The 15,707-nt window shown below is 40.4% G+C and overlaps 1 protein-coding gene and 1 long non-coding RNA gene across 2 annotated transcripts in view; both read right to left on the reverse strand.

The window, feature by feature from the left end:
* Positions 1-13,064, reverse strand: part of LOC309719560 (protein unc-13 homolog B-like) — a 189,137-nt gene extending 176,073 nt beyond the window's left edge. Inside the window, exon 1 of the mRNA XM_082555718.1 lies at positions 12,798-13,064. Within this exon, the coding sequence (XP_082411844.1) occupies positions 12,798-12,819 (22 nt within the window). The 5' untranslated portion in view covers positions 12,820-13,064. The remainder of the gene's footprint in view (positions 1-12,797) is intronic.
* Positions 13,065-13,527: 463 nt separating this feature from the next.
* Positions 13,528-15,195, reverse strand: LOC309718980. Its single transcript, XR_014280124.1, has 4 exons — positions 15,018-15,195; positions 14,886-14,938; positions 14,096-14,790; positions 13,528-14,014 (listed from the first exon to the last, which is right to left on the reverse strand). It is a non-coding gene; the product is annotated as an uncharacterized lncRNA (long non-coding RNA).
* Positions 15,196-15,707: the final 512 nt, after the last annotated feature.

A 15,707-nucleotide genomic window follows, 5' to 3' on the forward strand; every position in this document is an offset into this window, starting at 1 on the left:
AGGGCTCTTCTTTACCGGCTTTGCTCTATTCCTCTTTACCCGTGAGACCCTCTCTGTACACTGATAATCAGGTGGTTCTTAACACACTCAAAATCTGGTTTCAGTTTAGACGTCACTTTAATTTTGTAATGCCGTCTTCCTCGGGTCCTCTAAGCGACAACCATTTGTTTCCCCCTTCACTTTTGGACTCGACATTTTCAGTGTGGTGTGACAAGGGTATAAAACAGTTCAAACATTTATATGTGGATGGTGTTTTCGATAGTTTTCCCAACTTGTCTTCTCGTTACAATCTCCCTGTTACCCATTTGTTTCGCTATTTTCAAATTCGAAATTTTGTTGCTAAGTGTTTCCCAAATTTCCCCTCTTTGCCTCCAGAACAGCAGTGGGAAACTACGTTATCATTTATTCCTCATCACAGAGGAACCATTTCGAAACTCTATGATGCTATTCTGTCTTTTAGTAACCACTCTAATGTTAAGCTTAAGCGTACATGGGAAGAAGAACTGGGATTTCGAATACATGAGGAGTCTTGGGAACAGGCTATAGCGAGAGTACGATCTTCCACCTCCTGTGCTCGTCTTGGACTTATTCAATTTAAGGTCATACACAGGGTGCATTTCTCTAAGTCTAGACTTTCTGAATTGTATCCAGAAGTGGAAAATAAATGTGATAAATGCCATGGTTCTCCTTGTCACCTTAGCCACATGTTTTTTCTGTGCCCTGAGCTACAAGGTTTCTGGACAAGGTATTTTGCTATTATGTCAACTGTTCTTGGGGTAACTCTTCATCCTTGTCCTCTGATTGCTGTATTTGGGATTCCTGCTCGCTCACTTACACTTGATTCCACACAAAGGGATATTATAGCCTTCACATCCCTATTAGCGAGACGTCTAATATTGTTGCATTGGAAGTCTGTTAAGTGTCCTACTATTTCCCGGTGGCTTAAAGATGTCATGTTTTTTTTAAAACTTGAAAAAATTAAATATACGTTGAGAGGTTGCACAGCCAAATTTTTTCACAAGTGGCAACCCTTTCTCTTATTTTGCTAGTCTAGAGGTATTGCCTGTTTAAATCTACTTTTGTTACTGTTATATTCCTCTAATATGTTTGATGGTTGTGTTGATCTGTGTGGGACTGGGGGGGGGGCGTTGTGTTTTGTTTTTTTTGTTTTTTTTTTCATATATATATATATATATATATATATGTTAATTAGGAAAATTAAGAAAGGTTGGTTGTATTTCGGTAACTGCAAGTACTGTTTTCTTTTTTCAATAAAAATATTTTCAAAAAAAATAAATAAATAAATAAATAAATGTGAAACAGGTGACTCAAGGGTAGCGCCACTGCTTTATATAAATGTAAAAAGTGTTCTGAAACTTTAGCTCACATGTTCTGAATTTACTTTACAAAATATTCAGTGTAAAGTTGGCTCTGTTTGCCAGTGAGCCACCTTTCAGAATCACAGCTCCTAACGGAGAAGCATTAAAACCAACATTAAAACAACACAGCTCATATTTGTAACTGTGTGACAACAGATGGCAGCTGTCAGGTGTTACACCTGAGTCCGAGGTAATGCACAGCGCAACATTGTTTCGATTCAAGTCGATAAAACCGGATCAGCAGCTCATTCAAATTAAAATCAAAAAGAGCCTTATCATGACACACATGATTGGCAGCGTCGGACATGTGACTTGTGCAAAGTTTATACTTAGACGTTATATAACGTACAAAGGATTTAAAGCCCTACCAGATGTGATGATGTGCGTTTGTGACATTTGAGCACAGAGTCATCTCTGAAACAAGGCACCAAGGATCAAAATGATGCAGCACAATCAAAAAATCCTTCAAAACCTGAGAGCGACAATGCAACATCAGAATGAGTTCTGAACTTCTGCCTGGTGGAAAAATGCATCCTCTCCCCTTAGTCTGATGTGTATGGAAGCCTGTTTCCGCCACTAAAGGAAAAAAAAGGCTCCATAACTCGAAATTTCGAGTCATTTTCTCAACATTTCAACTTTTTTCCCTCAAAATTTCGACTTACTTGAGTTAGTTATTAACTCAAAATTGTGAGAAAAAGTGACTCAAAATATCGAGTTAGCGCTGCCAATCAGTAATCTATGTGAATGATGTCATTCCTTGTTGCCCGGAAGCTGAAACCCTCAGGTACAAATGCTACAGCTAAGCTACCGGTATTACATCCAGTCATGAATGCACAGATTGCTGAGTATTTTCAGCGTGGCTTCAAAAATGATGAAATCCTTGTGTTATTAGCTGAATCACATGACATTACTATCAGCAAACGTACTCGCGAAAGCGCCAATTTGTTGCGATCCAGTTTTGAGTGCGTGTTACAGGTGTTGGGTAGCACAAGATATCCTGATTTGTTTAAAGCAGCCTAAACCTCAACTTCATGCAAATGAAGCGCAGCCAATACAATGTTCTCTTTGAAGACAGCAACGAACAGGAAGTGCTGACAAACTGGCAGAAAACAAAGGCTTGTAATGAAAAAAAAAATCACCTAAAATATAAATGCAAGTGCATCGCTACACCAGACAGAAGCACTCTTTAAGATCTGGACAAATAAAAAAGCGATGGTCAGTGTCACATTTTAGTGCTTGCAGAGGTCAGCATCCCTCTGGGCTACAGGGTTGGTGAGGCTGATCAGAGGTAGTAAAGCAGGCACGTGTCCTCTGGAGTGATTGTATGAGAGGATGCGTGCTGCTGGTGACCGCGTGTTTAGCTGGTGGGATAATCCCTCCAAGCTAATGCTTTAAGCGGGGCTGAAATCTACCAGACCCTGCTACATTGTTCTGTGGATGAATTACAAAAGAGACATAGGAAAGCAGAAAGACTTCTTTTCATTGGTCAGTAGCTAACTCTCAACCTTACAAAGTTTTTTCTTTCTTAATACCTGAAAAAAATAAAGAGACTGAGAAAACCCATTTGGGGAAAAGAGCAGGCTGATGTTCGTGTGATGACTAGTGCACTGGATTAAAGCTGCTACTGAGGAGCACTCAAACACACATCTGTAATGTCTCCATACGCAATGGAGGACGTGGATGACAAGGCATTGTGTTTTTGCACAACACAATGCTTATACTGAAGCTTATATTCAAGCACAGCAGGCTTGATAATATATTTCATTTGGTTCTTTAAATGCCCAATTTAAAATATATAATTATGTTTGCTTGAAAACAAGTTTACTGAGCAATTACAGCCATCTTGTATCTATCCTGAACTTTCAGGGTTTGCATTATATAACTTTTCATTGTCATTTTAAATACAAGGCCCAAAGAGAGGGAGGTCATCATTAGCAGGACAAGTAGATTTTTTCTTTTAATGAAATCGATACAGCATGGTATCACAATACTATTGCAAAATTGCAATATTGTATCCATTCAGGGACAAAGTTACATTACTCTAGGAATACTACAAACATGCATATCGTCCTGAGATAACGGTAGCCGAGTAAAATTAAATTAAATTGGCTCAAAAAACAGCGAACAAAAAAACAACTGGACACACTTAGCTTCACAAATTCAGAGCCAACTGGTGCCTGACTTGAACTGACTGCACTCGCTCTCAGAGAGATTATCAAAGGTTTAAAAAAAGATTGCTGTCTAATTTACAAATGCAGTCAGATTGCCAACATGTTGCCATCAATCTGAATGAGTGTTTGTCAGTGAGCAAAGGCAGCTCGCTGGTTATATTCTGGCTACATTCCTATATAACAGGAAGGTTGATGAGCACAAATGTAATAGTTAAATGTCAATTTCTGTCAAAGTGGACGGCAACAGACGTGGGATTTTTAATGATTTATCACGGCTAATTGTTAGATTATCAGAAACATGCCTAAATCATAATGGTAAACGGCCTGCATTTGTTTACTCAGTCCCTAAGGACCCCAAAGCACTACATTCAGTCATTCACACACACACATTCACACACTGGCAATGGCAAGCTACGTTGTAGCCACAGCTGCACTGACAGAGGCGAGGCTGCCGGTGGTCAGAGGGCCCGGTGGCGCCCAAGGATATTTGGCATGCAGCCAGGAGGCAGCATGGGATCGAACCACCGATCTTCTGATTAGTGGCTGACCTGCTCTGCCACCCCGTATGTATGTTATTTCAGTACTCAGATATTGCTAAATGTTAAAAAGCACAATTATATTTTATTGCGAGTGAAGTATGATAATATGATATGATAATAATGATAATATCACATCGCAGGGTCTTTGGGTGTTTCCACATCAAATCATTAGGTCAAACTAAACCTAACAGACAGGAAGCAAAATCTTTAGCCAAGTGCAATCAAAAGACGCCTTCATGGAAGGAAATACAGAAGGTTTACAACAAGGTGCAAACCGCTGGTTACACTGAAGGCAGGAGTGGGATATTCATCAATGGCCAAGTCAGTCACCTGATCTCAACCCACTAGACAAGTTTTCTCAAGGAACCTCAAGGAAGCAACACCCACAATTAGCACCCACCCACAATTGGTGAACTCCAGAGGTTCCACATTTCAGACAGACACTGACTACAAAGTTAGATGTTTTTAATACAAAACAATCTTTATATTTAACATCCTGTTAGTTTGGTCAATTCATTTTAAACCTCTAAAAAATGGAGTTATGTGTATAAAAATGGGTGTAATTTCTAAACCCCTCACACATTTTTTTTTTGAGTAAAGCTGCAACTGTGGTTGCGTGCAGAGGCTAAACTACAGAAACTGAGTCAAATTATGGGCTTCACTATATTTAACTTACGGATATGCATCGTTCACTTAAGCGTTAAGTTTATTCTCCGTATCACATGTAAAATTCATCCAAATACATTTTGAAAGTAAGGCCTAAATATTTGTTACGTTGCTCTCACCAGGAGTACAACATCTATGAATTACATGAACAGTGAATGCACGTTTGTAACCGATATCCAAAACAACTATCCAAGACTGAACTTTTAGCCTGACATGGGAGAGAAAAAAAACAACATCTGACAAACTCTGAAAGCTAAAATGATTTTCTGTCATCTCCTCTGTACCCCGATGACATTCTTCTCTTTGTTGGACTGCAGCTCTGACTGTGACCACTTACAATCTGCTCTGGTGTCTCAGGTTTGAGCTCTTTGAAGTGACAATGAAAGTGCAGCTTTGAAGCTCAGGGTTGGAAATGGCGTCTCGGTGGTGAAATAAAGACACTTTTGAGCCTCTGAAGCGTCACAACTTTAACTCGCTGGAAGCTGGCCGTGTAGAGGAGAGCCCTGGACAGGATCCACGACCTCTAATCTGTGCCCGAACATTCACGAATCCTCTTCCCTCAGTTTTGTCATCAGTGAGTGAAAGACATGCTTGATTGGGTCAAAGGTCAGGCGACAGTCTCAGAAAATTTGGTGATCTTATGGAGATCTTAGAAGTTTTGGGCCACTTTACCTCTGTCTTGTGAAGCAACACCTAACCAGTGTTATCATTTGATTAAGCTACTTTTATCAGGAGCCACATCATCAGCAAACACCAGTGACCAAGTTCTAATGTCAGCATTACAAGTCCAGGTTAGCACACTTGTAATTACATCCCTTTGGACACCTCTTAAACCAAACTCAGCACGAATGCCTGGAATCAGCTCTATATCTTTATTTCTTTAATTTGTCATGAATTCATTTAAAAAAAGAGAAAAAAGCAGATCACAGCTGGACACAAGACTGTTCATCAGGTTGGGAAAACATGGCTGTAATTCCTAAATAGTCAAATGCAATATTTAAACACCCTAAATTATATCTGAAAGTCTACACAAGTTGATTGCTTCTTTCTGCCAGCTGGTCTCAGTTTGTGACCAACACCCCGCCAGACAACCTACAGGACATCTGCACCCCTCATGAAACTTGAGCATATCTGTGCATATTTATTTATGTTTGGCATACTTTGGGGGTTTATTTCATTAAAAATAAAAGATGGCACCCTTTTACAATGATGCGCTTTTCATCTAAAGAAAAGCTGCACATAAAAGATATGATATTCTTTTACTTTGAAATATAACATTACCACACAATCACTCAGGTGTAGTAACACTTAATAAAACGTGTTGAACAGGAGCAGCAGACCTGACATGCTCAGCAGCCAGACAGGCGCAGACTATAGCAGTGTCATTACAAGGGGCCAGACTGTGCCTCTATTTTTAGCTCCAGTCCTTCAGCTCATGGTGGGTTTGAGAGCGTACAGGTTGCAAACCTTTTGGCCATGTCATTAACACCCTCTCACTTCCATTAATGTACAGCCCCCGTGGACCTCGCCAGGCCAACCTAATAAATACAACTATTGTGGATCTAGCATGGGTTGGTCAATATCCTCTGACTGAAGTATGTTTGATCATTTTACTCAAGTATAAGCTTCTGCTTACGCTCGGGCTTTATGCTAGCAGCATATATGGCTGTATGTTTGTGTGCAAACACTTCAAATTCAGCTTACGGATTAACATAATTTCTCTGAACTGTATCTAAAGACACTTTATATTGCAAGGTTAAGCTGTATATATTCTGTGTATAGTTTAGTGTTGTGGGCATACACATTCCTTCATTTAATTATCTGTTTCAATGCCAGTGCCTCATTGTGTTTACATTAGCATGTATACCACATATTATCCTGCATAAACGCAAATTAAAAGAGACCGTCTCCCTACCTCTCCACGGTAATGAGCCAATTAGAGAGACGCTACTGAAAGTCCACGAGTGATCCAGTATGAGTGGATCATGGAACGAGGGCTTTATAGACCATGACATTACCACAGACACATACAGTCGCACCATTACCTGAGTGCTTGTCTTCATTTGTTCACTGTGTATCAACATGTATTCATCACAAACACAAATTAGAGTCCCAATCGATCAATATCTGGGGTCTAAAACAAATCAGAACTCACAAACCTAGTTTACAAACCAGGATTAAAACCAGTTTTAGATCCTCCGTGTTTTTCTAGGACCTGCATTCATAAGGAAATGAAACTTATGGACTTCTGCATTCCTGAGTTACATCCAACCCCTTTTTCCTGATCAGTTTTTGCACAATTACTTTGACCCTTCAAACCTCTGCAGGTCTATTTTTTTTTAATTCAAGAAAATTGACCAGGAAACGATAAGAATCAATAAAAACAATGACATTAAATCAGTTTTATCAGTATCTAACCTTTGTGGTCACTGTGATGAGCGCAAAGAGAATCCAGAATCCAGGAGTCATAACGCTTCATCCCAGAAGCCTTCATATGTTGATTTTTTTCCACCTTGTCTATCTTAGGTTTACAGCGATCATGGCCATCCCAGATGTCACCGAGGGAAGAGGCCATCACATGGCTGAGCACAGAAAGACAGACAACCACACAATCACATCTACACCCAATTCAGAGTCATCAATGAACCTAACCAACAGTCTTTGGACTGTGAGAGGAAAGCCACAGGAGAACACTCCACACATAGAGCCTCAGGTAACCATAAGGTTCGAACCCAGAACCCACCTGCTGTGAAACGGTGGTGCTAACCACAACGCTGCGCCCTAATTGAAATATTACAACTTTTACGATCACCTATGTAAAACCATGCAGTGCACATGAACTGTTAAATACTCTTTGTCCTCTTCTTGTTTGGTTTTCTCTTTAGGGGCCTCCACAGTGGATCATGTACTTCCATCCCTAGCATCCTCTGCACAGCTTCCTTCAATACATCCATGGATCATTTCTGTGGTCTCCCTCTTTTCCTGTAACTTTGTTGCCAAAGAGCTTGACCTGAGCTGTCCCTCTGATGTACTCATGTCTAATCTTGTCCTTTCTGGTCACTCCCAGTAAAAAGCATCTTCAGCTCTGCCACCTCCAGCTTGTCCTCCTGTCTTTTGCCAGCTCCACGGTTTCCAAATAATAAACCATAGCAGGTCTCGCTGCTATCATTCTGTCACAAATCACCCCGACACTCATCTCCACCCACTCCACCCTGCCTGCACTCTCTTTCTCATCTCTTGTGCACTGCCCATTGCTTTGGATGGTTGAGCCCTGGTATTTAAACTCATGTACTCTCACCATCTCTACTCCTTGCACCTTCACTGTTTTCAGCTGGGAGATTCTGAGGGGAGACCAGAAGTCTTTGGAGATATTAAATATATATTTCATCTACCCTGGGAGCATCTCGGGATTTTCCAGGAGTAACTGGAAAACAGTGATGTTAGGAACGTTTAGCCTAATACTGATCCAATTCTGTTTCAGATAAGTGCAAAAAAATGGACGGATGCTGGTTTACACATATTTGTCATTACAAATACGTGTGGTGATGTGCCAACTGATGTTTTTACTGCAATAAGAATCACCAATCACTATCAAAACTCCCGCCTTTGTAAGAAAAAAAGAAAAAGAGAAGAAAAAGTGCTGAGACAGCACCAATTTCTGCAAAGAGCAGAAAAATCAGGTGAACGCAGTTTTGTGTCTGTATTTTCTCTGCATTTCATGTCACAATCGTCTTGGAGTCTACTTCTTTGAGCACTCCTCGACCTGAGTTGAGACAAGTGGCCAGTAGCAAAGATTAAGTGTAAAGAGAAACTGTTAGACTGAGCCAATGCTCGTAGCAGGAAATAGCCTTATCATGACAGGGAGGGAAAGAGAAGGAGGAAGTGAAGTCCTCTGGCCCATGTGAGCTGCAGTCCAACATACACACACGTATACAAGCATAACCACGCAGGATAGGAAAAGCAGCAGATGGCATGGGGATTATTTCCCCTCTATCCCCACCCCCGCCTCCACAGATTGGCCGCTGAAGCTTTGCTTGCATCCCTGTCATTTCACTACAGTGTGTGCCAGTGTACTGGCTGACCTGGTCTGCCTTCACCTTTGCCCTCATCTGGTGGCCTACAAAATGGTTTTAGTTATCACCTTGAATGGATGAATCCAAACCAGGCCATTAAAAAAAAAAAAAAAACATAAATAAAATCAGCACAAGCTCCAGTTTTTGTGCCGATCTGCTGAGACTGAATGCCACTCTGCTTTCTCCAAATGCCTGACAGTCGACCTGCACGTATTTATCTTCTATTACTGCCGGATAATTTCCTCTAATCCAATTTCTTCACAGTAACCTTACTCAACACTGAGCAAATTATGCAATGCCATCAGTGTATGCATTTATTCCACTGATAATTGCTATCCAGAAATAGCTAGGAGTGGGTACTGACTGAGCTGTCAGAAGCTGTGTCCTCCCATCCTGCTTTCGTTTCTGCAGCCGTTCACTTCCTGCAGAGATCTGCAAGCCACCATGCAGGTTCTGAGGGCGCTCAACACAACCAGGAATGAGGAAATGAGCCTCTGAAAGGTATCACAGCTTCCAAGAAAGAATGCCACTCGTCAGGGTTTATATCAGGCACTTCCTTTAAGAGATGGAAAGACTGGCTTCTCTGATAGCATGTCAGGTACATCATAGACAAGAAAACTGCCAAAGAACACATTTACCACAGGCAGAGAGAGCATTTCCCAGCTCATCACACAGAGATACATCTCTTGTCCCTGAACAGCCTGAAGACATCATATGTTGTCAGCGTCTGACGTTTTACACCAAGAAAGGCTCTTTTTAGTCCAATATAATCACTTTAAACTACACCAAGCAGTTTTTAAACCATAGAAACAGGGAAAAAACATAAGGATTGTGGAAATTTTAAAGCAGCTAAATTTACTTTTATGCAGAAATTACCTAAAAGCAGAGTAAAGAGCACACATTACAGGAGGTGGGGTCATGCACGTCCAAGGACTGCTCTTTGACAGCGTGAATCTTAATACTATAGACTGTTTGTTTTTGTTCGCTGCTCGTTCCTGTGAGGTTATTTCTCCTTATTTGCCTGTAGCTCATGTTTCTCACCTTACTGTCTGCATATGCAAGGAGATACTAGGTAGAGTTCCAAGTCTATTATTAGCGTTACAAAGAAAGGCCACCAAGCTTGACCTCTCGAGACCTTTCCATTAAAAAGGGAGATTATCTCAGGAAGAATTCAGGTGACATTATAAAGCACTGAATCTGCAAAGAAACAATGATGGGCTGGACAAGTTAACAAAACATTAGCTTTTCACATGGGAAACTGTGGTTTACTTCCTATTTCTGACAGTGTTGTTGTTTACTATTAAACCATTCTAGTCTGGCATCTAAAAATATATTCTTTATAAAAGATTTGATGCGTCTGTGAAAGTCAGATGATGGAATATCTCAGATTTTTTTTAAAAAGGAAAAGAAATACTGTTTAAAGGACAGTCAGATGACATATTATGTAGATTCACTTGTGTTGAGAATCACACATCCACTCATATTTATAAGATGCATTTACTTCAATCACCGCTTCGATGAGTGTTTGAGTCCATCCTAAGTCAGACCTGCAATAACTGATATTTATGGCCTCATCTGGGCAGCAGAAACAAGTTGCAAGCACTCACAAATCTGCACTTTATAAAGATGATGTAGTGAACATTTCTGGCGTATATGTCCAGATGTTGTGGGACAATGTCATGACTGATTTGAATCCATATTTCTGTCCTTCTGAGTGAAACAGCAAAGCTTAAAAAGCCGAGTCCAGGGTTCATGCTAACCTGAACAAGTAACAACTTTTATGTGAGCATGAAGCACTCTTTCTCAATCCCAGGGCAAGCTATGAAACAAAATTAGATTATTTTATAATTCCACTTGTCTGAGCCCACTGCGACCCAGGTGTGCTTCACTCCCTCCATCTCCAGCCTCACCCTCATCTCATCACTCTGTAATAGGAGTTGGGTGGAGGTGGTGGTGGCCTTTCATCCTCAGGCAGCACTCGCACCCAAAGATGAGAAATGGTCAGAAATGATCAGTGAGAAACAATACACCAGGGGCTGAGAGCTGGAGATAGCCAGACAATAGTTTGATGGTGTGAAAAATCAATCAGCATGTCTGCGAGAGAAGAGCAATTTGTGATCTGGGAAGGAGCCAAAAATTTTAATAAACTGGTGGTGAGGGGAAGCGCCGGCTTTTTAACCTTTAATGAATCAAACTTTGTCAGACCCGATAAACATGCAGGTTTTCAACAAAAAAATATCCAAAATCATTTCTTATTCTTTTACTTAGACATTAAAATCTCACATCGCTCATCAGCTTTAGTTGAACAACTGCAGATCAAGTGACTTGCTTCAGGGCAACTCGGGGGGCAGTTCACGTGGAAAGAGAACGCTGAACGATGAAGGAGGAAGTGCACATTTTATTAATAATGTCCCTGCAGAGATCTATAACCTGCTACCTTAAAGGGCTCAGTCAGCTTAAGGATAAAGACCTTAAAGTACCAAATGTCAGCAAATACATAAAATGTGTTCTTGCCACAGCAAATTACAAAGAAATAGCCACTGATTAATCTATTTTCTTCCTCTTACCGTATTGAAGATGTGCAGTCTTAACGGTCAGGTGAGAGTATACAGTCCTAAGTTATGTTATTATGTTATGAATCCAGTTTTAAACTATTTTAACATGTAGTATTGACAGTTTTCAGGTTCATGTCATTTAAGAGTATAAGTGACCCAAATGTAGGCTGCTAAGAATCCACCTGAAAGAATCAGAAAACCGAGCTTTTACTGATGTAGCTCCAGATCACAAATCAAGTCTGAAAACGGCATGGAGACACGTGTTCCAGCCTTGTTTGCACTGTAGCCGAGGATATGTACAGGGAAATGGAAACATAAAGGTAAGAAGACACAGCTGAACTCAAACTACTGAGACATGAGGCACCTGTAGTAAAACTAAGGTGAAGAAAAGAGACTGACAAAATCAAACAGGAAGTAGCCAACTAGACACAGTGACAAGCCACTGACACTCAACTGAACACCGAGAAACACGGTGGAGGCTACGATCACCAAAAACACCAAGGACCAAATATAATAGAACTCAAAGACTACTTGACCTATAATGATGATTCTAAACAGGACTTGGAACGCTAAAATAATCATAGAATCTCGGATAAATGGAAATCCAAATTAAAGTTCAAGAACAATAATGAAAAGCTAAAAAAAAAAAAAACCAAAAAAAAAAAAAAAAAAAACAATAATCATAAAAATATGCCAACGAAATGGGTAAAAATCAGGGCCAGAAGACCTCCTATCAGAATCAAGCATATGTTACTATAACAGGAAGAAAACAAACTTCAATCATTTTGTGAGCATTTTTTCATTCAGAAAAACGAGTCTATGATTTTTAATAGTTTCAGAAATAAATGTCCCTCTTATGTTTGGGTATAGCCTAACAGACTAAATCCATCCTCCTTTAGATACAAAGCTAATACCTTAACAGGTGAAAACAGAGTGCTCTTTGGTGAGCATTGGCATTGAGCACTGATTACTATGGCTCGATTTAACCACAGCGTAACTTTTCAGACTCGCAATATCGCACCATAGAATAGCAACAAAACATTAATGCGCACATATCCATCGATAATGACCAAACGCTCTCACTTAACTGTGATTTTCCTTTTTTAAAGTCAGCATCCAGCCTGAGTGTTACACTAAATGTCACTGGAGGCAAATGAGATTTAAATTCACCTTTCAGGGAAACACTTAAAGTTTATGTTATGCTCTGTATCTTCACAACTGGATAGTTTCAGAATCATGTTACAGTATTGCCCTCAAATATTCTGCCTTCCTTTTTTCTTTCATCTAAGTTTTTGTGTTTTATATATAAAATCTTTTCCGTGAGAACTTCGCCTGTTTAAGAAACCCTCACACGAGCAGATCCATGAGTTCTCCTGTTGAAACGATAACCTGTAGCTGTGAAGTGAGAGCATACCTCTAACGCACAGCAGAGACATCGCAGCGGGATTTTGTGCAACAGTTCCTCCGACCAGCCTTCAGTGAGTTTGCAGCCCAGGTGCCTGTTGCACAGAAGTCCTTTAGACTGCTCCTAAATGTCGCTCAGTTTCCGCTTCATCGCGCCGCGCGGTGAGGAAAGGGACAGATGTCGGGCAGGTGGACAATCCAGGAGGTCCTTAGGGTTTAAAGGGATGACTGTCACTGGCAGAAAACGAGTGCCTACCGGCTGAAATCCGGTAGAGCGGGGCGGCACTTGTGCTGCGTTCAAATGTCACAGGCAAAGTAAGAATCTGGGCTATCAGCTCGAGCATACAATTGTCCTCCTGTGGTTCATAACACTTTACGCCACATTTGAAATGTTGAATTCAGCTTGCCATGCCCAAATCCTAGTTTCCTGCTTCACTGACAAAAAGAAGGGAAAAACAGTACAGTATTAAGTGATGCCAAAAGAAAACTTGGCAACACTTTATGATATGACCGCGACTAAACACGTAATTCCTTTGTAATTAAATTGAACTTCATTCTATTGTATTTAAAATTACAAAGTAATTATGTTTACCTACTAATACTTAAGGGCACGTACGCTAAAATAAAGGGTTAACGAGTAAAGTTTTTACAACAAACAAAGAATAATTATATATTTCAGTAAAGTGATTAAAGTCTGTAAGGATTTTAATTGATGCGTAAGTCATTTTTGGCAGTGCAGAAGTCATTTTAAATATTGCACAATTTGAGGTATTTTACAGAAGAGGAGAAACAAATTATACAGTAAGTAATTTCAAGTACAGCATGATTTTGAACATTCATTCTGCTCATCAACATAATGAATATTAATTGCAGATGTAAAAAAGGCACGATACCCAAAATAAAATATGCTAAGCAGTGCTCCATCCCAACATAGAGCAACCCCACCCAATACCACACTCTCCATCTTCCTTCACTGTATGGAGTCAAGACAGTCATCCTACTTGAGCAGATACACGTGTCTGTAGTAGGTGCAAGCTTGTAAAGTACATCAGCAGTTTGGCCTCTGAGACAAGACTTCAGCACAGCATGTGCATAAGTTCTCAATTCCAGGACTGAACTATAGAGATTTGCTTCACAGCAAGAAACAAATAGAAGTTTTTTATTACTATTTTTACAAAGATCATTTTAATTGGGTCCAAGTAGTTAAAGATGCATTTTCTGACATATCTGAAATGAGAAAGATAATTTAGGGTGTCGATCTTATGTTAAAAGCACAACAGTAGATTAGAAAGTAAATGCCATTCTTACCTTGAGCATCCTCATGTGTGCTAATTAAGCCTATTTCCAAGCTTGATGGTTGTCTATGGGAAAAGCCCTGCCCCTAGGATAAGGCCACGTTCTGCTTTGAGGCTGAGTCTGAAGGATATCCTGGGAGCCCTGCCTCTGGGTCTCAATCTGAAGCCTGCGCTGAGAGCCCTGCCTCTGGGTACGTGTCGGAAACCTGTGCCGGGAATTCTGTACTTGCCTCCAAGTCTGAGGCTTTCTCTGTGTGCCCTGACTTTGAGGCAGAGTACTGCTTTGGAAGGCCTGATCCTGTAATCCAACCTGGTATTGGTGGGCAGGAACCAGGGACCGAGGCCAAACCTGATACCTGGAAGCCTGGGACGGCAACGAAGCCTGGTAGTTGGGAACCCGGTGTTGTGACCTAGGCTTGTAGTTGGGAATCTGGTAATGTGACCAAGGCCTATAGTTGGGAATCTGGTAATGTGACCAAGGTTTATAGCTGGGCATCTGATAATTTGACCGAGGCTTATAGGTGGGAACCTCAGAACGCAACCAGGACTGGTAATTGGGAATCTGGGAATCTGACCAGGACTGATAATTAGGAATCTGGAAATGTGACCAGGGCCGGTAGTTGGGAAGCTGGAGCTGAAGGTTGGACTGGTAACCTGAGGCCTGCTGAGGTTTTACCACATCTGCAGTTTCAGAGTCAGGATACAAAGCTGAAAACAGAAAATTTCAGATTGATGCCACAAGTGAAATAGTTCTTTTGTCATTTTCTACTTAAGCTGTAGTTTGAGTCAACATGTTGTCTTACATTTTACATTTGCTTGAAGCTCCCCCACACAGAGTAGCCATGGCAGCACCGCACTAGAAAAGAATACAGGTTTAAGTAACCCTGTGTCACTTCAAATGGACATAGCCATTGTATGGGGGCACAAAATAGTACCATAATAGTCTCATAGCTTCAATCAGTGACCTAAATGCATGCAGAAAGGCAGCTAGACCCAAAAAAAAATCTGCTTTCCTCCTTCGGTGGTGCAGTTGTAGGAGCGGTCCAGTGCACATAATTTATCTTCTTTTGACAGCCAGTCAAAGTTCTTGCCCTCCATCTGATTGACTGGAAACAGGTGGATTGATTGCACCTGGACCAGATTCATCATGATTCACAGGTGTTGTGGGACTTTGTTGTGAAACACTTTGAACAATATCAAAGCCACAATCTTATTTCAAAATTGCCATAAAGCAAACGACACATTCTGGTTACCATCTGGTAGCTTTGCGTTTATTGTTTGAGTTATTCTACAATTAAATGCTTAGTGGTCACTATGCCAACCAGTTTGATTCACAGAATGGTTGTCTAAAGATCTGTGTTTGAAATTAATGGAGACAAGATTAAAATGAGTTTTATTATTGTTAGGTAACAATAACGCATCACTACTGCCAATGCAATTACTAGACTCAGAGTCAAAGCAATATTGCATGTAAAGAAGCTAATTAAAAAAACAAATGTACAAAAATTAAACAAAACAAAAAAAATTAATAAGAAATCAACTAAAGAAGATTGGCTTACTAAATGTATTATGCTGTTAAATGATAGGATCTGGTGACACATGGCCTAAACTAGACCAAATACAAT

This window comes from Aulonocara stuartgranti (assembly GCF_965226115.1).
Source record: "Aulonocara stuartgranti genome assembly, chromosome: 12".
In the NCBI taxonomy this organism is placed as follows: Eukaryota; Metazoa; Chordata; class Actinopteri; order Cichliformes; family Cichlidae; genus Aulonocara; species Aulonocara stuartgranti.